Below are 23,790 nucleotides of genomic sequence, written 5' to 3'. Positions count from 1 at the left end.
GTGCTACTTTCCCTTTTATTCCACAGGCTTCAACTTTACTGCCAAGTATGGCACTGTTATCAAATGCCTTTTGGAAGCCCATATACAACACAACTACATTACCCTCAAAATCAAGTTAGTTAAACAATTTGTCTTTAACAAATGCACGCTGGCTTGTCCAAGTGAAAGTTTGAGTTTCATTTGAATTGATCAGGTGGTTTCCCTTGCAATAGTAGTAGACAAGGAAGGAGACCCAAGTGAAAATAATATAGGAAAAAAATGCTAATTGATGGCATACCTAGTAAGAGGAAGTAATCTGTCAGATTCCTTGTAAATGTCATATTTAGGCTCAAAGTAAAACAGCAAAATTAGATGTGAGGTGGAAATATGTGAAAGTAAGGAAAATATTCACTACAATCTATAACCCCAATAGTACTTGGTACACTCCAACCACTGAATCACTAGGATCAATGCCACAGAAAACAAAGCATCTCAATTTTAAATTTATCTTTAAGTGCACTAATTTCTAAAGTCAGAAATTCTCTTTATGCCTAGTCTCACCATTGCTATTTAAAATAGGTAATTCAACTAGGCGTAGATTACATGCATCATAGCGCCACATAATGCTTCACCTTAAGTGACAAAACTACTTTAAGATCTTTGGCTGCTCTTCCCTGTAGCTCAACATCAACAGCCAGCCAGATGAAAGTAAAACTGCTGTGTTTTGTTACACCTGCAACAGCAAGGCCCCTTTTCTCCCTTGGTCTTAGCACTAGTCTTTACTCTAATAGTAGTCAGTAAAAGGGTTGAAGCAACAGCAGTGTGAACTTAATTAATTGTAAGCACATTCATCACAACCCCTATACTGACTTAGTTCTTTCACTAGTGTTATATGTCACAGCTGTATGTTGTACATGCACAGTGAGCAACTGTCATAGTCTCAATGCATTCCTATAACCATACTGTCACCATACTGCGATAGAAGATGGGATTCAGCCTCAGAACTTTGAGGACAGATGAGATCATCTGCTGCACTTTTATGGCTGAACAAGCCAATTCTGGAAAAGCAAAGTTTGCACAAGTGCCACACGGGAAGTTGTCCCTTGCTAGCGGTGCAGGATGATCTTTGCTGACACCTTGTTTGCAGTACAGGCATCTGCTTTGGAGCTTCAGAAACATGTCGTCACGGTGGTGAGTCCTGTGTTATGTATATCAGTGTCATTAACTACAATTATATTACTGCTTTTCCAGTTATATTGACTGTGCATCTACCTTACTGTAAAGCTCTGGTACAGTTTAACCAGATGCTTTGTTACTGGCCATGTGATACTGCTAAGCAGTCTTAAGCCAAAAAGGTAGAATTAGAATGGATGGCTAGTGTCTTATTTTTTCTTTTTGGATGGCACAGACAAGATGGGCTGAAAGGCCTCTTTGTGCCGTAATTTTTCTATGGTTCTAAATACTCAGCAACCCGACATTTTCACAAACCTTTTAGTTATAATTAAAAGGTCGAGTGATCTGGAAATATCGCATGCCAGACAGAACGGGACACCACTACCTACAAGGTCCAGGGGGCACAATGGCAGAAAATCATAAGTCAACACAGTGCTCTCATGTACCACTCAGACTAGTTTTAAAATAAGCAACCTGCATCTTGGGTACAGACAATGCAGGGGTAAAATACCTAAAGCCAAGTTGATCCAAATTCAAAAATTCCACATTGAAGCTAGAAATGACCCTGAGTGCAAAGCACAGTAGTTAAAAAAAGCAGATCTTCACAGTGAACAGAAAAGTTGAACTTCTAAAAAAACGTGGGATAATCAAAATAATGGTCAACAAAATGGATATCTATTCTACCAACAACTTTCAATTTCAGGTGTTTTTCCCAACTATCTAAAAACGTTGGGCATTCACAAATGATTTTGAATAGTTTTTCCTTCAAAGAAATTAAAGTCCATTTCAAAAACCTGCTGCATTAAATAACCCCCGTGGAATTGGAGACTAACTCTCACCACCATATCTAAAGATTTGGCCACCACGGTATAGGAACATTAGAACTAGCAAGGCAACGTGCGACATTTCTAACTACTAAAAATTACAATACGTATGGCGCTTCACTTGTTTGCCATTTCACTCCACACAAGGCACATTATTAAAATGTGCTTAATTTGGAAATTATGTCACAACCATTGCAAAAAATTTGCTGTTTAAGGTATACTATCCTATATCATTGCTGTAAGAAGTTTCAACAAGTCACAAATTACAGTCGTGTACTTTAAAAGTCATTTAATTAATTGACACAATATTTTTTGGTCATCAGGTTTTTGCTTGCCTGCTCATGGAGAGAAGCAGTTCATCAGTATTTCCTGGACTACAGTTCATGTCTTTTCCTGGGAAAGTACAAGATCATGGGATCAGAAAGCAGCACACAGTAAGTGTTTTATACATGGATGAGGAGAAAAGAGGCAAAGGAGAAATTGCATCATTATTTAATTTCCAAAAGTGGAAAACCTTAAGCTGGACTAGCTCCTTAAAATCTACTATTTGTAAATTAATTCAAAACTTTAATCTCCTGAATTTGTAAATTACGAATTGACCAAAATTGAGCACAACGCAAGCAGCATCATTCTGACTTTGAAAAGCAATCTTAAATATCAAATAAGGTTTTCAAATCTACTTTTGGGTTCAACACAATTCCTAGATTAAATTAGTAGACTTTAGTGTACATATTTGATGTTATATCAAGTTTTTAAGAAGTGAGAAAGGTGACCACGAAAGTTACTCCGATTCAACATCCAGAAATCACTGCTGAAAGCTACATGTGATGACAGGATCAGGTTCAGTCAATCCACCAACATTAACTGTCTGGCTCAGAAATGAAGAATGGCCACTTAGAGAAGGTACCAGAAAGCTTCCATGGAAATTATTCCCCAGCAGGAGTCACCAGCAGCAGAACAGAAACTTGGATAAGAAATACACAGCAGCACAACATAATACTAAATTTAGAATAATGTAATTTAGGGTTGTGTAATCTTACATTTGTGAACACTTGAAAGGAAGTTAATAAAAGGGTGTCAAGATCCCATCCAGTGCTACATAAAGATGTGTCAAAAGCAAAGTCTATGCCAACTGTGCCATCTATCAACCTGAAGCTCAAAATCACTCAAATACTTAATACACAGCCTATAACTCAGTCAACTATTTGTTTGGGCAAGACAGCATCACTGGATAAGGGAGTTTAAAAAAGTATTTTAGTGGAAACATTTATCCACACACAGCAAGTTTATAATGCAGTGATGTGGAAAACATCCAAGTATAGTAAAGATAAATTGCCCTGATTGACAACATCACAAGACCCTCTGAGGCTATTCCCACCCCTCAGGTGGTTAGCTAGACATTCAAAAACATAATTCCAGTCATATCCATCAAGAATGGTGCACAGAACCCTTCCAGAAAGTAAAGACTACCTCCAAAAACAGAAGGGGCCCTTTAAATGTTCATACATGGTCTCTACACAAGGGCGTTTCAGCCAGTCATCTCAGGAAATGTCACTTTTGGGGCTAGGCCTGGAACATTTAAAGTAAAATACCGAATACAGATTATGGAAAGTACATTTAATCAACCAAGAAAACTATGCAAAACATATAATCTATTTTAAACATTGGCACAAAATTAAACATTTTCTTGTTTGGTCTGAAGATTTTTGTTAAGGCAGCACTTTGAAAGCTCTGGCCTAATTAAGTGCACCATTTTCAACATGGTCATTCCTTGTCTTCTCGTTGTCAGTGTTACACACTCTTGAAATCTGCTCCTGAACATCTTTGGTGAAGCGCTTATTTTTGACACCATCAAAGCTTTGATCATATCTGGCAGCATGCACTTCCTAAACAAATCATATGGCTTCACACAAAGGCTACAGTTCAACTAACTTTCTCTCAAAATAACTTCACACAATAATTAATACTCTTTACTCCTCAAAGTTAGGACTACAGCCGCTCGCTATTCCCTCAATCATCCCATTCACCACGGGATAAGTTTGTGAACACTTAAAAAGACAACTGACTCAAGGATAGTCAGAATGGCTTTACAAAAGACGTATCTAATTTAACAATTCTACAATTGAGGGAAATGGAGTACATAGATAGGAGAAATGTGCTAGATGGTCCATCAGAGTTTTTATTTATTCAGGGGATGTGAGCATCACTAGCAAGGCCAGTATTAAAGTCCATCTCTAAATGCCCTTAGCCACCTTTGAAACACTGCAATCTTTTACCAATTTTCTCTAGCAATTTTATACAACAGGGTTGCTTGCTAGGCCACTTCAGAGGGAGTTAAGAGTCAATTACACTGCTGTGGGTCTGGAGTCACATGTATGCCGACCAGGTAAAGACAGCAAATTTCCTTTCCTAAAGTACATTAGTGAGCCTGTTTTTTTTTAAAAAAAAACAAAAGCCAGTTTCACAGTTTCACAGTAACCATTACTGAGACTAGCTTTTTATGCCAGGTTTGATTTATTGAATTAAAATTCCACCATCTGCGATGGTAGGATTTGAACTCACGGCTCTGGAACTTCAGTCCAGTAACATTAGCACAATGCTAGGATTTGCTAAACTGTCACATAAAAGACTGATGCCAAAATTAAAATACAGGGTAGAAGCAGCACAGCCATGTGATAGGGATCTGGCTATGAGTCAGAAAGCAGCGTAGAGCGAAGGAGTATTTGTTGGATGGTCTGCGACATGCAGATAATTTGTTTTCCTTAGATACAAGAGGATATTGCAGTTATCAGATACCAGATTACAGGTATAGGAAGCTAGGTGGTTACAGAATGCATACTGGTTAACTCAATGGGCAAACAGTGATGCAGATATGTGGGTTTTAAAAGTTTAAAGCATCAAAGTGATGCTGAATTTGCACAAGACTTTGGTTTAAAGTAGTGCATGCAGTCCAACCTTTAAAAGGATATTACAGCTATGATACAATAATTCACAATAATACCAGGAGAGGTTTATGGTAATGAAGACGTTTTAAAAAAGGATTTTTTTTTACTGGATCACAGAAAATTAAACAGAGGTTTCCAAAATTTCAAGAGAGAAAGCAAATAATAAACAGCAATTCAAAGAGAGAAAACTTATTACTAGAGCATAGTTAGATTATTGGAACTTGAAACGCTATGCAATAAACAGGTAATTAAACAACTACCTGAAAAATGAAAATGTGGAAAAGAAAATTGGATTAGAACAATTAGCTCCAACTAAAAAAGTACAGAACTCAGTCACCAGTTGTGCCAGGTTCCACGATTCACCACCATGCCCTATTCACTTTTGCTGATCCTAAATCAAATGCTCCTAAGGATCACAGCCTTCAGTGCCGTGCAATACCTGAATCACTTCAAGCTCCTAAATGCTATTCAACAAGGCTATGGAACTCTATTTGTCTATTCTTTCAGGAGTTTTTAAAATTTAAAACTGTAATTTACAGAAGTTAACCAATAGCTATTCGCAATCTTTCTTGTCATCGCCTTTGGTTCAGTGCCCCTCTTCTGATCTCAAATAAACATATCTGTTCTACTGGTAAAGCCATTTTGGTAGAACTATTTTCTTCTTTCATGCCACTTACTTTCCCACCAATCACCCTATACAGGCTCAAAATTTGAATACTAGTGTTATATCAGAGTCTCCAGTACTCATGCACTTCTGCACAGAACACAAAGAAAAAGGTCTAAAATGCAATCCTTCCCTTACCTCCATCATAAGCTTTAAAATAAAACTGTTGTCGCTTCATTTCTGTTGCTCTTTCTAAGCTTTAAATATAGCACACTCTTTGATGTTCCTCACCGTAAAGATCAAGATACAAGTACCTGCTTTAACTCACATATTCCAACCTCAAAATTATGAAACTTCACATAGCTCAGCTTTTCTTCTCTTGTACAATCTTTAAGGGTTTTAAACACCCTCAATTCACCACTACCTGTTGTCTTACATGAATAGAAAGATGCTTCAGCCTGGATATGCTGCATGAAGATATGGGCTTTCACCCTATACTTGTTTTTGCTCATAGCAAAAGGCGAGTTTTCGGTGAGACAGTTTGTGATCCAAAATCTGCACTCTCCCCTGTGTCATTGAGGGCCATTTGCCCAGGGTTAACGGCTGCAATTATAGTTTTATAGTGCAAAGATGATCACCCAGGATGTCCAGATCATAGCTGTGTAAGATCCCATCTCCTTCAAAAGGAGGCAAATACTGCACCAAATTAAGTTTATTTATCTATTGAGTAGAAATACTCTGCAAAATAGAGGCATTGCTTTGAAAACAAAGATATAATCAATCTGCAAGGTACTCCAACAGCTCCCAAAATTGCCACAGTATTACCACGCACAGCAGAATAGTAGAGTAGATTTTAACATTTATTCTCAGAATATGTCTACAGCTTACTTATGACCCATCCAAATCACTCAGATGTAGCAATTCTTTGCATAACTCAGCAGCTTACAAGGCCAATTCAGAGGGCATTCCAAGAAGTGCAAAGTGGACTGACATTTAAGACAGACCCATTATGGCTGCCACAATGCCTTCTCTGAAGGGAACCTGTGAAAACAGCTGTGACTTGGGTTTTTGTTTTCTTAAACCATCTGCTCATTCTCTTCCAAACCCCCCCCCCTACAACCCCCAATGTTGACTCACAAATTTCCAGACGTGGGATTCTAATGCACAACTTGCTCTCATGGGATCTGAACTACAGAACATCCAAGTCACTGGTTTAGACTACCATACCCATGGATTCTGATCACCGTGGATTTTTTTAAATTAAACAAGATTAAACATAATCATAACTTGTTTTTAATCTTACCACTGACTTTGATCAGCAACATGCTTATCTGTAAGTCACAGAAAAACTGTAGGGGATTGAATAGCAATTCCAATCCCACAGAAACAAGTTACCAATCCAATAAAGTGCATTATTCTGCAAGTACAATTGTTACAGCCCATTAAAACAGTTAGAAACGAGAGTGAAATTTAAATGATATGGCCAAGTACAATGAAAGTTTCATTCAAGCTTTAAAAATTAAAGATGATCTATTTATTTTATACATCAAAAGAGAATTAAACACTGTATATGATCCTGGGTTTTCACGATCTACCCATTTATTTTCACCGTTAACAGGAAGAACTTCAAGGAGTGGCAGAGCTTCATGAACGTTCACTATTGTTATATGCTGGAAGACTTACAGTAAAAGCACAAAACTTAGCTTTAATCTTCACAGCATTAGCAAGAACCATACTGCAGTGCATATTTCTTTTGCCTGCGAGGCAAATAACCTGATCACTTGAAACAAACATGACAGGAGTCAAGGGGAAAAAAAGATAAGACCTACATTAAAAGAATCAAGTTGAACTTTAGCATTCTGAAACACTTGAGTTGATTAAAAAATTTGTGCATATAGCAACCAATTTTTTCCAACAATTTTTTTTCTTTCATAACACGTTGATGCTTGCTGGTTTTACTTGTGCCAGTAGTCCAACACCTCACCTATGTGACCATTCTTCACATGTAACTCTATGTTGTGTGTCAAAACTAGTTAAATTTGAAGGGCATTATTGTAAAGCCCTATTATGTTGCCACTAGAACTGTAACCACATGCATTTTCAACAAGAGTGATTGAATAGTTATGAGAAGGGTAAATTCTGGATATTTTTTATTGAAAAATTGGTTTATTTCTGAATTGGCAAAGTAGTACATTGGGATATTTGACTCAGGAAAAAGCAAAATTTCAATGCTTAAACGAATTTTAGATTACTCAAGTAATCCATAAAAAAGGATGGATATTAATTTTTAGTCCTGCCAGATTAAGCACAAGTAGTCAGAAATTTAAGTAACATGAGTCTGCTTTGCTCCCAACAGTACAGTATTATTCTATTGAGAGTCAGACAGATCAAAAAGCACAGAATTATCTGTACCTGCCAACAATTTGAGTGTTAAATTAACATTTCCATGTATATCAAGTAGCATGTGAATTACAAGGAAAGAAATTGCAAGAGCAAATAAGGGAGGGAGATCAGGGGTTAAAATCAGATGCAAATTTAAATCATGGTACACATTTGCTAAACTACTGTAGATATTACTTATGCATTTGTAATTGCTTAGACTGCAACATCCCAATTTAATAAAATTGCAAAACATTTCAATTGTTTTCTCAACTTTGGAAAGGAGACAAATTCTTAAATTGTTACCCTTAAAATGATTTTTAAAAACTTTGCAGTCCTCAACTGCTGTAGCAAGCCATCACCCGAGGGCCACAAAAAGTAAAATATCAGAATACCTCAAAATACAGATATCCTGTAACCTTGGAAAGGTTTGTATAATTGTGTCCTTTCATACCCCGTGGACAAATTTAATTTTATGTGCTCATTTTCTAAGCAGTATATGACCAGAGCTTTGTTTTAATAGGTAGCATCTGAAGTCTACACCTCATTAAAAATTAACAGGAAAACTTAATTGTCCCAACACAATAACCTATTAATGTTTGCAACACACTACTTTCAGAAAACAGTTCAATTAAAATAGAACTCTAGGCTAAAAACAATAAATGTGATTAAGTTCACTTCTGTGCTCTCTGTAGTTTATGATCCTGCATGATGAACCCCATCATGGAGGCTGTGTATCATATCTTGCATGAAAATTTGCATTCTCAAATTTCACCGTTACCTGGGAGATGTGGTTAATGGAAGACTCCATTCTCCGTAGTTGTGAGGCTTGAATATCCAGCAATTGGAGCACATTGTTCGCCAAAGCATTTATCTGGTAAGCAACACTCGCAAGGGACTGGGTGGTGTATGCTTTTGTTTCCTCAAGGGCCTTTCTCTTGTCTTGGGCCTGTCGGATAAAAAGAATACTCAGGGGATTAAATTTCTATAGCAGATAATAAACTATCACCACGTTACACTATTATTAAATCTGGAAACTTCAGCAAGTATAGCAATACCAATAACTTTATAAAACTGATTGCAACTAAATCACAAGCATTTTAACAACACATTGATAGAAAATACATTGCAACTGGCTGCTTGGTGAGAGATCTGTCAAAGTAATAATAATAAACTGCATATGCGGGCAAATAAATTTGTGAACTTTAGACTGAATGTATTTGCTTGAAACTTCAAAAGATTCCTCAAGTGAACAAGAAGCATGAGTAGATTGGATTCTATGTTGTAAACATGACAGCATTGATAGAATACATTATCCTCTGGCAACAAGCCCAGTTTCTAACAGAGCCAAGTGAGAGAAAGTAATCAGCATCAAGTTGCCATTACAACTTAATGTAATAACCCACACTGAAGAAACATTTTTTGTACAGCAACGAAGGAGGCAGCAGTAAAAGTATCTTGTTGCATTTATTCAATGTAGACCACAGAGGGTTAAGTTCAGCCAGCCTGACAAGCTGCTTTTCTTCCATTTGGCTTAGGAACAGGCACTGTTGTCTCAATTTTAAGGTGAAGTTCCCTAACCAGTCCAGTGTCTTGCTGGAGAGCAAGTCTAACACCAGGATGTCACCCTCAAACTGTGCCAGACAAATACACACTGGTGAGTTGGAATAACGTGCTGCGACACTGCATCAAGTCATGATTGAAGCAAGTTGCAGTCCAACATATTAAATGGATCTATGTCAAATGAATTAAAAATCAAAGGTACAAGTATTATTTGAAACTATACACAAACCCTACAATTCAATAATGAGTCAATTAAAATAAATACATACAAAAAAATCTCACTGAGTACTACACATGATAGTCTACCAAAGTCTAAAGCAGTGGTAACTTCCAAGCAGTGACGAACACAAAACTAAACAATGTTCTTTTTAAACCACAATGCATATCTGAGCAGATAGGTACTGTTTAAGACAAGGAATTATAGGCAATTGCAGAAGAATTCAGCATAGAAATAGAAAATTTATCACACAGAAGCCGGTCATTCAGCCCAGTGTCTGTGCCAGCCGAAAAGGATAGACAGACAAATCCCACCTTCCAGTTCTTGGTCCATAGCCCTGTAGATTAGCTTTTCCAAGTGTACATCCAATTTTCTTTTTTGCCATGAAGGTTTTGGCCTCACGCACCGCATCAGGCAACAGGTTCTAAACCACCACCACACTGGTTCAAGAAATTCGTCTGATCCTTCAGCCAATTACATCAAATCTGTACCCCAGGTAATCTATACCCCAGGTCATTGACAACTTAGCCAAGGAAAATAGACTAAGCACTTCATTACATCTCCCTCAATTTTACACAGCTTAATTAAAATCTGCTTTAGCCCCTTCTGTCCCAATGAAAGTAACCCCAACTTGCTCCATCTTCCCTCAGCTAAAATTCTCCATTCCTGGCAATATCTTCCTAAATCTCCTCTGGACCTCTCTAATGTGATCAGATCTTCCTCTCATATAGTGACTAGAACTATATGCAATAATCTAGCTATGGCCTAACAAGTGTTCTGCATAATTCTAGGATTACCTCCCTCCTTACATTCTACGCCTCATAATAAAGCCAAGTATCCCACTGTCACCTTAACCACATTATCAAGCTGTCTTGCTACTTTCAAAGATCTGTCGGCATGCATTCCGAAGTCTCTGTTCCTCAAAATGGTAGTATCGTGGCCACATGGCACAGTGGAGTGCACTTAAAGCAACAGCTCTGCGTTTAAGTTTAAATCATTGACATGCCATAGAAAAGTTACAGCACGGGGGAGGCCATTCGGCCCATCTTGACCATGCCAGCCCGAGGACACCCAGGTGCCCTTTCTAATCCCACCTTCCTGCACCCGGCCCATAGCCCATATATCACAAATAGCAAGAGATCAGCACTAAGTGCTGCAGAACGCCACTCAAAATAGCCTTCCAGTCACAGAAACACCCAACCCTTTTCATGCTGACTGAACTAATTTTGGATCCAACTTAGCAATTGTGGTTGAATCTGTGGCTCTTACCTCCAACTACTGCCAGGTGGAACCTTGTTAGAAGCCTTGCTAAAATCCATGTAGACATCAAATGCAATCAGCTCATCCACCCTCCTTATAACCTCAAAAAAACCCATGTAGTTAGTCAAAAAAAACTCAAATCCACATTGTCTTTGATTATAATTCATCATTTGAAAAGGCATGGATTACTATCCCTCAGGACTTTTTTCAATGTTTTGCCCACCAAGATTAGGCCTATAATTACTTTGGCCATTTTTGCCTCCCTTTGTAAACAATGGTGCACTATTAGTAGTGCTCCAGCGCCAAACATGCAACAAGAGGGGTTAGCAAAATCATGAGTTCTGATGAAAGGTGATCAGTGACCTGAAATGTAAACACTCTCCACAGGTGCTGCCTGACCCAATGCGTATTTCCACCATTTTGTTTTTATTTCAGATTTCCAGCAACTGAAATATTTTGCTTTTGCTACACCTCTTCTGAGCAACCCACAATACATTTTATCAAGGCATGGTGATTTATCCACTTCACCATGTTGGCCCCTCCAAAATTTCACACTCCTCCTTAGCCAAAATGTCTACATTGTTTCCCTTGTGAGAACAGATGCATAGTATTCAAATAGAAGCATACCCATATCTTCCTCCTTCGTAAGTTACAGAAACACAGAATTGTTGTTACGGTGTAGGAAGATGCCATTCAGCTCACTGTGTCTGCACCGGCTCTCTAAGCATTTTAACTTAGTGCCAATTGCCTGCCTTTTCCCCCCAAAACCCTGCACATTGTTTCTATTTGGATAATCATCCAATGCCCTCTTGAATGCCTCAATTGAACCTACCCCAACCATACTTACAGGCAGTGCATTCCAAACCCTAACTACTTGCTGTGCGAAAAAGCTTTTTCTCACCTTGCATTTGCTCCTTTTGCAAAACACTTCAAAACTGTACCCTCCAGTTCTCAATCAGTTTATGAGCAGGAACAGTTTCTCCCTATCTACTCTGTCTAGACCCCTCATTATTTTGAAAACTTCTATCAAGTCTCCTCTCCAAGGAAAACAGTCCCAACTTCTCCAAATCTTTCTTCATAACTGAAGTGTCTCATCCCTGGAACCATTCTCATAAACCTCTTCTGCACTCTCTCCAATGCATTCACATCCTTCCTATAGTGTGGCGCCCAGAACTGTACACAATACTCTAGCTAAGGTCTAACCAGTGTCTTATAGAAGTTCAACGTACGTCCCTGCTCTTGTACTCTATGCCCCTATTAATGAAGCCGAGAATACTGTATGCTTTAGAAACAGCTCTCTCTACCTGTCCTGCCACTTTTAATGACTTATGTACATACATACACACCCAGGTCTCTCTGCTCCTGCAAATCCTTTAGAATAGTGTCCTTTATTTTATACTGTCTCTCCATGTTCTTTGTACCAAAGTGTATCACCTCACACTTCTCCATATTGAACTTCATCTGTCACCTATCTATCCACTCCACCAATGTGGCAATGTCTTTTTGGTCTCTAATCACTCCCATTTTTCCTTAATGTTCTCTTACTCTTTATGAAGTTGTAAAAGATCCTTGGTTTACCTCAATTTTATGTGCCATGTCCTCTTTACTTTCTAACTTTCCTTTTTAATTTCACCCCCGCATTTTGTGCGCTCTATTAGGCTCTCTGCAGTATTGAGCTCTCTCTATCTGGCATAGGCTTCCTTTTTATGCCTCATCCTAATCTGTACGCTCTGACATCCATTATGGAAACACACTTTTCTGAACCCTCTAACTTCTCCTTGAATACCTCCCACTGCTCAGACACTGATTTATCTAGCTTATATTAAAAGGAAAGCCTAATTTTTAAATCAAAAATTTTACTCAATCTAACTTTATCCTTTTCCATAACTAGATTAAATCTACACTAAAATAATCCCCCACTGACACCATCTGCCCAGCTTCATTTCAAGAGTTCTCCTTTGAGAATTTTGCACCCTCTACACCATTTGGACCAACTTTATCCCAGTTAATATTAAGGTAGCTGAAATTCTCTATTACTGTCCTCCCGTGTCTGCACTTAAGCAAGCACGACTGAGCGCAGCTTGAGACAAAGTGCAAGCTTGGAAGCTAGGTGAGGGAATTTTAAGGGTTAACCTGTTCAAAAATCAGGTCAAGTTTGTGTTTAGCATTTAACTACAATTTACAATTTAAGTTTCCTTCAGTCTAAATCAGGAATAAACAAGTTCCCTGGAGATGCAGCTCCAGTTAATTAGGCAGCTAGTTCAAACTGGCCTCTCTAGCCAGCATTGCCTGACTCAGCTCTGCAGAATTTCAGCTAGTAAAAACACCTGTATTTATATGAAGTGCGCAAAACAAGCAAGAACGACGATATCAGCTCATGACTGAGTGCAAGCTTGGGAAATTGGTAAACAAACAAATTCAATGCAGGGAAGGTGCCGCAATTCTGACCTTTTACCGAAAGGGGGGCAGTTCGAGAGGGAGCCAGAGACCAGCAGCGGAACACAAGAGCTAAAGTTCTGATGCATTTATTAGGTGATTAGGTTATGAGTGTTTCAAGTTTTTTTCTCTATAAATAGGGTCAGTAGTTTAAACTGGGACCGAGAAGATAAGTACAGTATTAAATTTATAGCTCAATTACTTAAACCACTTGATATAATTACAGATAACGAATGAATGATATTTCTAAACCTAATTTGTTAAATAAAACACAGCAAAGAGGGCTGGACTGGTGATGTGGAGCAGCTGTAGCATGAAAGCTAATGGACATCGTGAGATCCACAGGAACCATATTTGCGGTTAAGCATCTGCAGCGTGAGGAACTTTAGCTCAAAGTTTTAGCTGGAGTCTGAGCTTCAGACGCTGCGATGCATCAGCAAGGGCAATAGTTCCTTGGACACTATTCCACCAGGTAATCACACCGCTTGGACTCCTTTGAATTTGGTCTGTAATCAGGGACTGTAGGGTCTGACTCAAAGCGAGGTAGGTATGGGGATCCAGAAGGTAGCACTGGAGGACCCTCAGCCCTTGCAATTGCCCAACAAGTTTGAGGTTCTCACATATCATGTGGACGAGGGAACTGCAGGGAGGATGAGCAAACTGACCACATCACCATGGTGCAAGGTTTTGAAAATTCCTATGGAATCAGATTCAAGTCTCTTTCTGGCAGTGCGTTGCAGATTAAAGCAACAGTCCAAAGAAAATTATCCCTCTACTTTCTTTGCCAATTATTTTAAATCTTTGTTTTTTTTAAATTCATTCATGGGATGTGGGCTTCGCTGGCTAGGCCAGCATTTATTGCCCATCCTTAGTTGCCCTTGAAGGTGGAAGTGAACTGCCTTCTTGAACCACTGCAGTCCATGTGATGTAGGTACACCCACAGCACTGTTAGGGAGTTCCAGGATTTTGACCCAGCAACAGTGAAGGAATGGCTATATATTCTCAAGTCAGGATGGTGAGCGACTTGCAGGGGAACTTCCAGGTGGTCGTGTTCCTATCTATCTGCTCCCCTTGTCCTTCTAGATGGTAGTGGTCATGGGTTTGGAAGGTGCTATCGAAGGAGCCTTGATGAATTCCTGCAGTGCATCTTGTAGATAGTACATACTGCTGCTACTGTGCGTCAGCGGTGGAGGAAGTGAATGTTTGTGGATGCGGTGCCAATCAAGCAGGCTGCTTTATCCTGGATGGTGTCAAGCTTCTTGAGTGTTGTACGAGCTGCACTCATCCAGGCAAGTGGGGAGTATTCCATCGCACTCCTGACTTGTGCCTTGTAGATGGTGGACAGGCTTTGGGGAGTCAGGAGGTGAGTTACTTGTCGCACGATTCCTAGCCTCTGACTGCTCTTGTAGCCAGTGTTTACATGGCTAGTCCAGTTCAGTTTCTGGTCAGTTTGGTAGTGACCTACTTGGAGGAAATAGTAACACCCTATTTGCTCAACCAAAACCATTTAACATTCTGAATAACTCTAATCGCTCCTTTAACCTTGTTTGCTCCAAGAATAGTACCAGTTTTGTCAATCTCTCCACATTACTAAGATAATACCAGACAATTCAGTAAACCTCCACTGCACCCTTTTTAATGGCTGGACATCCCTTCTAAATTGTGGTACCCAGAGTTGTGCACAAAACTCTAGCTGACGCTTGAACAATATGTAATAGTCTAGCATCAACTCCTTGTCTGCATTCTCATAAGCTTCAACTTGCTTATCAATTTGCACAGCCACTTTCAAAGACTGCTGAATATACATCCCCAGGCTCTTTGGCTCTTGCACCCCAAAACAGTACTTTTTAGATAATACTGCTTGTGTTTTGTTTCTTACAAAATAAATCACTTCATACCGAGCCGCATTAAATTACACCTGTCATCAGACTTCTAATTTCAACAATTAATGTCTCCTGAACTGCTGTTATCACAATGTTGTTAAGTTCTGCATTTCCCAAACTTCACTAAATTCCCAAGACCTAACACTAACTGCTGGGAAGTTACTTTGAACAATTACCCTTAGATTTTAGTTTCTCTTCAAAATTCATGAAATGCTTCTCAAGTAAATTAGAAATTCTCTCAGTACAAGTAATATAAGATGGCAGACAATGCAAAAAATTTCTGAAAGAAAAACAGACGGTGCTGGAAAAACTCAGCAGGTCAGACAGCATCCATGGAGGGAAAAACAGGGCTGACGTTTCGAGTCCGTATGATCCTTCTTCAGAGCTACAGAGTACAAGAAATGTGTTGAAATGTATATTGTTTAAGGTGGGTGGAACAGGTGAAGCTGAATAGAAGGCCAGCGATGGTTTTTTTTTTGGGGGGGGTGCCACAAAGGAGAGATTGACAAAGATGTCATGAAGTAATCGACAAATGGAGTGTTAATGATAGTGCTAAGGGCTAAATAAGGTGCCGATAGTGGCAAAGTAAGAAAGCAGAATGTATAATAGCAGAACAGGGGCAAGCACTCTGAAAAGAACATGAACAAGTAACAGATGGCCCTTGTGGGGTGGGGGGAAAAAGGATCCAAATTGGATAAAAAGGAGGGGTGGAACAATGAATTAAAAAAAGTGGATAAAAATTAAAAATGAATTTTTGAAAAAAGGGATAAATAAAGGAGTGAAGATGGAAGAGACCGTTCATGGTCTGAAGTTGTTGAACTCAATACTAAGTCCAGAAGGCTGTAAAGCGCCTAAATGGATGATGAGGTGCTGTTCCTCTCCAGTTTGCGTTGGGTTTCACTGGAACACTGCAGCAGGCCAAGAACGGACATGTGGACATGAGAGCAGGATGGTGTGTTGAAATGGCAAGCAACAGGAAGGTCTGGGTCATACTTGCAGACAGACCGAAGGTTTTCCGCAAAGCAGTCACCCAATCTGCGTTTGATCTCTCCAATGTAGAGCAGACCACATTGAGAGCACCGATTGCAATAGAACAAATTGAAGGAAGCGCAAGTGAAGCGCTGCTTCACCTGAAAGGAATGTTTGGGTCCTTGGACGGTGAGGAGGTAGGAGGTAAAGGGGCAGGTGTTGCACCTTCTGCAATTGCATGGGAAGGTGCCGCGGGAAGGGGATGAGGTATTGGGGGATGATGGAAGAGTGGACCAGGGTGTCCTGGAGGGAATGGTCCCTGCAGAATGCTGACAGAAGCTGTGTTTGGTGGTAGCATCATGCTGGATTTGGCGGAAATGGTAGAGGGTGATCCTTTGAATGCGGAGGTGGGTGGTGAAAAGTGAGGACTTTTCTGGAAGGGAGAGAAGGCGCGAGAGATGGGTCGGACACGGTTAAGGGCCCTGTCAACCAGTGGGTGGGAAACCTCGGTTAAGGAAGAAGGAAGACATGTCAGAAGCGCCAATTTGGAAAATGGCATCAGAACAGATGTGACAGAGGCAAAGGAACTGAGAGAATGGTATTTAGTCCTTACAGGAAGCAGGGTCTGAGGAGCTGTAGTCAAGGTAGCTGTGGGAGTCGGTGGGCTTGTAATGAATATTGGTGGACAGTCTATCACCAGAAATGGAGATGGAGAGATCAAGGAAGGGGAGGGAAATGGCAGAGATGGACCATGTGAAGGTGATAGAGGTAGGGAAATCGGAAGCAAGATAAATTTTTCCAGGTCCAGGCAAGAGCATGAAGCAGCACCAAAACAGTTATCGATGTAGCGAGAAAAGAGCTGTGGGAGGGGGCCAAGAGTAGGACTGGAACAAGGGATGTTCCACATACCCCATAAAGAGACAGGCATAACTGGGATACATGCAGGCTTCCAATGCCACACCTTTTATTTGGAAGGAGTGAGACAAGTTGAAGGAGAAATTGTTCAGTGAGACAACAAGTTCAGCCAGATGGAGGAGAGAGGTGGAGGATAGGGATTGTTCAGGCCTCTGTTCGAGGAAGAAGCGGAGAGCCCTCAGACCATCCCGGTGGGGGATGGAGGTGTAGAGGGGTTGGACGTCCATGGTGAAGAGGTGGTGGTTAGGGTGGTCAACAGGACTTTAAACTAGAAATTGTGGGGGGTGGGGGGGTAAAACTCCAAGAAGTATGACTAATGGGAAACAAAGCAGGTTAGCGTGTGGGGGGTGGATTCAACTTCATGGAAAATTATGAAAAAACTGAAAAGAAAGGAGAGCCCAAGAGAGGCTATTAAAGTCCCCAGAACACAAAATAGGACAAAGTGTTTGGAATGGGCTAGGAATCTAACTTCAAGCACATCAGACAAAGGGACAACAATGAGAAAGGGGACAGGAAATACAGGACTGAAGGTGTTGTATCTGAATACACGCAGTTTGGTAAGGGGATCAAAGGTTACGGGGAGAAGGCGGGAGAATGGGGTTGAGAAACTTATCAGCCATGATTGAATGATGGAGCAGACTCGATGGGCCGAATGGCCTAATTTCTGCTCCTATGTCTTATGGTCTTATGGCCAGGGAACTGGAAATTATTGATATGACGTAGGGCATCAGAGGAACCGCGGATGTAGGTGGGAAGAGACTGAACAAGGGGAGAGAGAATGGAGTCAAGGTGGAAAGAAATGAGTTCCGTGAGGCAGGAACGGGCTGACATTATCAGTCTACCAGGACAGTCCTGTTTTTGATTTTGGGAAGGAGGTAGAAGCAGGCTGTCGAGGTTGGGAGACTGAGGTTGGAAGCTGTGGTGGGAAGATCCCCAGAGGTAATGAGGTCAGTGACAGTCCTGGAAAAAATTTCTGACTGGTCAATCTGATGGGTGTAGGAATGGAAATAAGACAGTGAAAATACATGGTTTTATCCAAGACAACAGAAAACGAACACAAAATCCTATAATTTATAGACCTCGGCATGGGGGAAAAAAAACCCACTACACTTTACTAAGTGCTCTTAACTTGCAGGAAATAGCCTACAAGCACTTTGAAGGAAGAAAGAGTCAAGTCAAACTGGACTTTGCATGAAGCCATAACGGAAGCTAATTTTAATTGCCAAGTCAGTGACTGAATTGGAAGATGCAATGTGTTACACGTGGCAGTGACTAAGATGGAAAGACTGACTGGCTGTGCCCAGGCCAGCAAGACCAGAAGCTTGATTATAGGGACAAAACCCCAAGGGAGTGGATCTAATTACATGATTTAGACATGAATCCAATTACATAGTTGAATCTGGGAGAATTTATGTCCTATCATATGTATCACAATCAGATACATACAAGCTACAGAATTTATGAATCCAAGCAAGGCTATTTGTCATTCGAGCTCACCCATTTTTAAGTGCCCTCATAGCCAATCTACTACTGAACTAAGATGGCAGTCTGAAGCTAAATTTTGGGAAATGTGGTCCATCAGTATGAAAAAGTACAAGTGTCAAAGATGCAGTCTTCAAACTTGCTTTTAAATGAACAGGCTTAATCCAATATCCAAATTCACAGTGCAAGTTGAAAAATACAGCAAAATTCAAGTTCGAAAGGAGGAAGCTTCACTAGAGAAGTTATTTGGAAGCATTAACAGTTATGTACAAGTTTAGTGTGACTGGTTTGTTTCTCTGCCTATTCCCCAGCATTTAATGATAAAAGCATGGATTGTATTTTTTCCTGGAAGGAAAAATGCTCGAAGCACTTGGGAGTATTTTTCAGGCATTTCATTGGTCCTTCAAGTGTGCTACTGGCTCCCAGTTTTCCCTGCCTGTTTAGGTGATTATATACAGCTAACCATTGCAGACAGAATGATGCTACAAACATGATTAGCATGTCACAACGGACACACTCTGGACATGAGGTCCTCCAGATGCACACTATGCCGGGAAGTAGTTCCCACTGGGCACAGATCAGCATGCCAAGTGCAAATGCACTCAAAATGGCTGTGCTTTTTGCTCAAGTTTACACTGGCTCATTTGAATTTCACTGAACATAAAATCTTCCAGGAACCAGCACAATTAGGCTGCTTAAAACAATTTATTTTTCCATTAAAAAATATTTAATATATTTTAGAGTGGTAACTTGGCATCATCTGATCTAGAAATGGGCCTATCACAAAAGGCAAGTATTCTTGAGTGTCTAGCCCACTACTTGTGAGTAAGCTTGTCTTAAATAACTTAATTGAAAAACATGCAGAAGCATTTACTTGTTTCAGTGCTGTACGGTCAGTTTTAGTAAATATGTAAAATCCTTCAAAAAGTAGCTCGTTAGTGCCCTCGCACCTTATGCATAATTTTGGAGCCTCCCTGAAGGCCAGCAAAGAGGTTCAATTAAAAGAAACTCACCATGGTGATTAATACAATCTCAGGGCAGGACAGACTCCTAGCCCTTTTTTTTTTAAAAAAAGAGAACAGGTTCATGGAAACTGGGTTTTTATTGGGCATAACTTGTGCCTGAAATTCCTTGATCTTTTGCATACAGGGGGCAAATTGGCAAAACCAGCTCATTTAATGGAAAATCTACCCTAGATCTAAACAAGCTTTCAATTATTTTGTTACTTTGATAGCGATGTAAAACTTGCATATATTTTTTACTTCAGCCTGTAAGACTTTAGAACAAAACCATTTCCTGCTTTGTAATATTTTGATAAATTATTTTTTTCTGCTTTTGACATGGATTTATCTTGAAAATATTTGTAATTAAAAATTTTGCTAAGGTTGTTTCATTTTGCTAAACATAAAAGGTACACAATGTATTACACACTCAAAAATGTACCAAATAAATGTCAAACCAACCTCCGCCCCACTACCAAATAAGTGTTCAGTGGGATTAGGGCCACAACTAAATCTCTACCATCACATCTACCTGGTTAATTTTTCAAATCTCTGAGAATTCTTTAGTGCGAAATATCATGTCATATGAATAAAAAAATTTATCAAGCGTTTTGAAATATGGTTTTGCACAAATCAGACCCACTTAAGAGTCACAAATGTTGGCACTTCTCACTGTTGAGCTTTGAAGCCCAATTCTGGATTGTTGATGATGAAGTACGACTTCAATTGGCAAAGTGAGCAGGTCGCCAAGTTGAATGCAATCCCAAACTTGATCATCAATCTGTACCAGGTTAGCTGAGCTAAGCATGCTATAGTTTTGTTCAAAGTCGTTGTGCTTGAAAAAGGAACAGCAGTTTGCAATTTCTGCCCCTGCTATTCAGCAACTTGCTAGATGTTTGCAGACCTGGTGACATGCGAATTGCTCAAGGCAACTGCCAGATGGGGAGACAACTTCATTCTTCGTGCTACACAAAGATTGTAAAATGGTACTGTTCTATTGCACACCCATGGCTCCTCCTCGAAAGGACACATTACAACTTGTTTGAGGAAGGAAACAGTTGGTGGACTCGCACTACCTAATAGCAATCTGTCTTCAAAAACAGAGTAAAACACTGCCATTTCACAGAAGTGGATGGATAAGTAACTCAGATCAAAGGGAAAAAGTTTCAGTTGCACCTTGTTACACAGAGCTCCCATAACGAGCTTAACAGAAAGACACATGAAGGTAGTTAACAAGACCTATCAACAGGTTATACTCTTTCGAGTTATCAACAGTCACAGATTGCAACTCTTTGAGTACAATCACAGTTCTTGGTTTTCCGGGAGTGGGACATGAACCCACAACCCTCTGATTCAAAGGCGAGGGTGCTATGAACTGAGCCACAGCTGGTGGCCACTCATTAAACTTAGCCACAGTGATCAGTGCCAGGGCCTCTGCTTTTTACAATTAATATAAATGACTTGGATGAAGGGACCGAAGATATGGTTGCTAAATTTGCTGACGACAAAGACAGGTAGAAAAGTAAATGTGAAGAGGATGTAAGGAGGCTACAAAGATAGGTTAAGTGAGCGGCCAAATATCAGGCAAATGCTGTATATGTGAGCACGTGAAATTGCCTATTTTGGCAGGAAGAATAAAAGAAAGCATTTTTTTCCCCCATCCCTAATTGCCCTTGTTCAGGGGGCATTTAAGAGTCAACCACATTGCTCTGGGTCTGGAGTCACATGTAGGCCAGGCCAGGTAAGGACAGCAGGTTTCCTTCCCTAAGAGACAATGACAATTGACAATGGTTTTATGGTCATCAGATTTTTATTGAATTCAAATCTCACCACCTGCCATGGTGGGGTTTGGATCTGGACCCCCAGAGCTTTACCCTGGGTCTCCGGAATACCAGTCCAGTGACAATACCATTGCCACCGCCTCCCCCTAATATTATGCTAATGGCAAGAATCTGCACAGCTCAGATTCAGAGGGAATGGTGTCAGTGCATGAATCACAAAAGGCGAGTATGCAGGTATAGTAAGTGATTAGGAAAGCTAATAGATTGTTATCGTTTATTGTGAGGGGAACTGATTACAAAAGTGGATTATGCTTCAGTTATCCAGGGCACGTGTGCAGTATTGGTCTCCTTATTTAAGGTGTAAATATGTTAGAAACAGTTCAGAGAAGATTTACTAGACTAAAACCAGGGATGGGCAGGTTGTCATGAGGAAAGGTTGGACAGGTTAGGCTTGTATCCACTGGAGTTTAGTAGTGAAGAGGCAACTTGATTGAAACCTTTCAAGATCCTGAGGGGTCTTGACAGAGTCGATGTTGGAGAGGATGTTTCTTCTTGTGGAAGAATCTAGAATTAGGGGTCACGGTTTAATAAAGGATCGTTCATTTAAGACAGAAGAAGAGAAATTTTCTTTGAGGGTCGTGAGTCTTTGGAACTCGCTTCCTCAAAAGGAAGTGGAAGCAGAATCTTTGAATATTTTTATGGCAGAGCTAGATGGATTCTTGATAAGGGAATGAAGGGCTATCAGGGCAGGCAGGAATGTGGGGTTGAAGTTACAATCAGATCAGCCATGATCTTATTGAATGTTGGAGCAGGCTCGAGGGGCCTACTCCTAAATACATATGTTCGTATGTATATTAAACAATGATTGCTGCACTTGCCATCATAAGCAAGCGCACAGCTCAATGGTGTGCAACTAATTTTTCACAAACCTGACTCAATAAATCGAGCAAATACAGCACAGCACTATCTTCAGTCCGAAAACTTTTTTAAATAGTCATATGGTAGTACAGAACTTGAGCATTTCTGAAGAGTTTTTGTTGAAGCTTTTCATCTTGCACTCATTAGGACACTTAATACCAATAAGGGGGAAGCAACAATTTATACTGTACGTTAAGAGAGCGCTGATTGGCTGTCAAGTAGCATTGCCATGGAGAATGCACCAGTGATGGTGACTGACAGTTAACTGCCAAGCATCGTCTGAAATTTAAACCAGGCAATTTGACCCTGACTGGTCGAGACGATGGCTGACTCATTCCTCAGGGGAATGGCTGTCACTTATTTTGTTAGCTGAAACAGGCGCAGTGTGTGTACATGTCCTTTCTGTCTGCAAAGAACAGGGCCCTGAATATTAATATGCAGCAGAAATACACCACACTGGAAGCCTGACTGAATCTTAAATTGGTTGTCAGCATAATTCTTAGCACATCGAGGATTATTTAGCAATGTTGTCCAATCATGGAATCACACCTAATGTTGGACATTGTTTTGAGCTTTGCAAGCACAGGCTGGTTGCGTACAGTCTGTACCCTGCCCATTGCAATTGGCGGCTGGGACATGCTGTTTGATATAATCCGCCAGTCTTTGGGATGTACGGTCTACATACCTAGCATCACACTGGCACTGAAATTCAAATATCACAATTACTCATTTATGTGATAGGCAGAACGTCTTTTTGGTTTGACAGCAGCATCCTGTTAGTGGTGAATACCACTCGTGTTGCTACTGCATAGTAGCAGCATGAAACAGCTAGCTTCACCTGTTGCTCAAATTTTTGAGATGCCTTGCCCTTCCAGGATAATCTCACGTACGCTGGGCATTTTCAGGGCCGAAAGTGACAGCCTTAGGCCCGTTCATGAATTTGCATGTTATACAGTGTGAAATCATCTGATCAGGGTAGCCATTATCCTGCAGGACGCCTTTGTTGTGCCCTATTTCAGCATCAAGCTTTGAGCAACATTTCAGCAACAGGTGAAGGTAGCTGTTTCATTCCACTGTTATGTAGTAGCAACACGGGTGGTATTTGCCACTACTAGGATGCTGCCCGGGTGCAGGAAAAAACTGGAGGCAGCAGTGGGAGACCCAAGACTGTCACAGCTATGCCATGTTACCAAGTATGGTGCTCTATTACTATAGTTCCATTTAACGCATTGCTCAGCATTTAGAATGTCATCTTACTTCTATGAAATAAAAGAGAACTCATGGCAAAATCAAAGAGTCAATCATTTCTCTTATTTGACACTATTTTCTAATTAAGATTGCACATTTTACTGGCTCCCTTTGTTTATATTCAAGCTGACAGCAGTGAGTCATAGCTGCTGGTACATGTTTAGCTGTAAAGTGATCACTGAAACTGCCCTCATTACAGGTAACATGCATTTT

General features: G+C 40.2%; 1 protein-coding gene across 12 annotated transcripts in view; it reads right to left on the bottom strand.

Annotated features, from left to right (window-relative positions):
- The window catches only part of abi1a (abl-interactor 1a), a 100,161-nt gene that overhangs the window by 60,635 nt on the left and 15,736 nt on the right, over window positions 1–23,790 (bottom strand). For all 12 annotated transcript variants that reach the window (XM_078537962.1, XM_078537981.1, XM_078538004.1 and 9 more), the window contains exon 2: window positions 8,686–8,853. In XM_078537962.1, the coding sequence (XP_078394088.1) occupies window positions 8,686–8,853 (168 nt within the window). The remainder of the gene's footprint in view (window positions 1–8,685; window positions 8,854–23,790) is intronic.

Source organism: Cetorhinus maximus, chromosome 3, assembly GCF_964194155.1.
Source record: "Cetorhinus maximus chromosome 3, sCetMax3.hap1.1, whole genome shotgun sequence".
Taxonomy (NCBI): Eukaryota; Metazoa; Chordata; class Chondrichthyes; order Lamniformes; family Cetorhinidae; genus Cetorhinus; species Cetorhinus maximus.
Note: the sequence above shows the minus strand (reverse complement) of the source record. Positions and strands in the feature narration are given on the sequence as shown.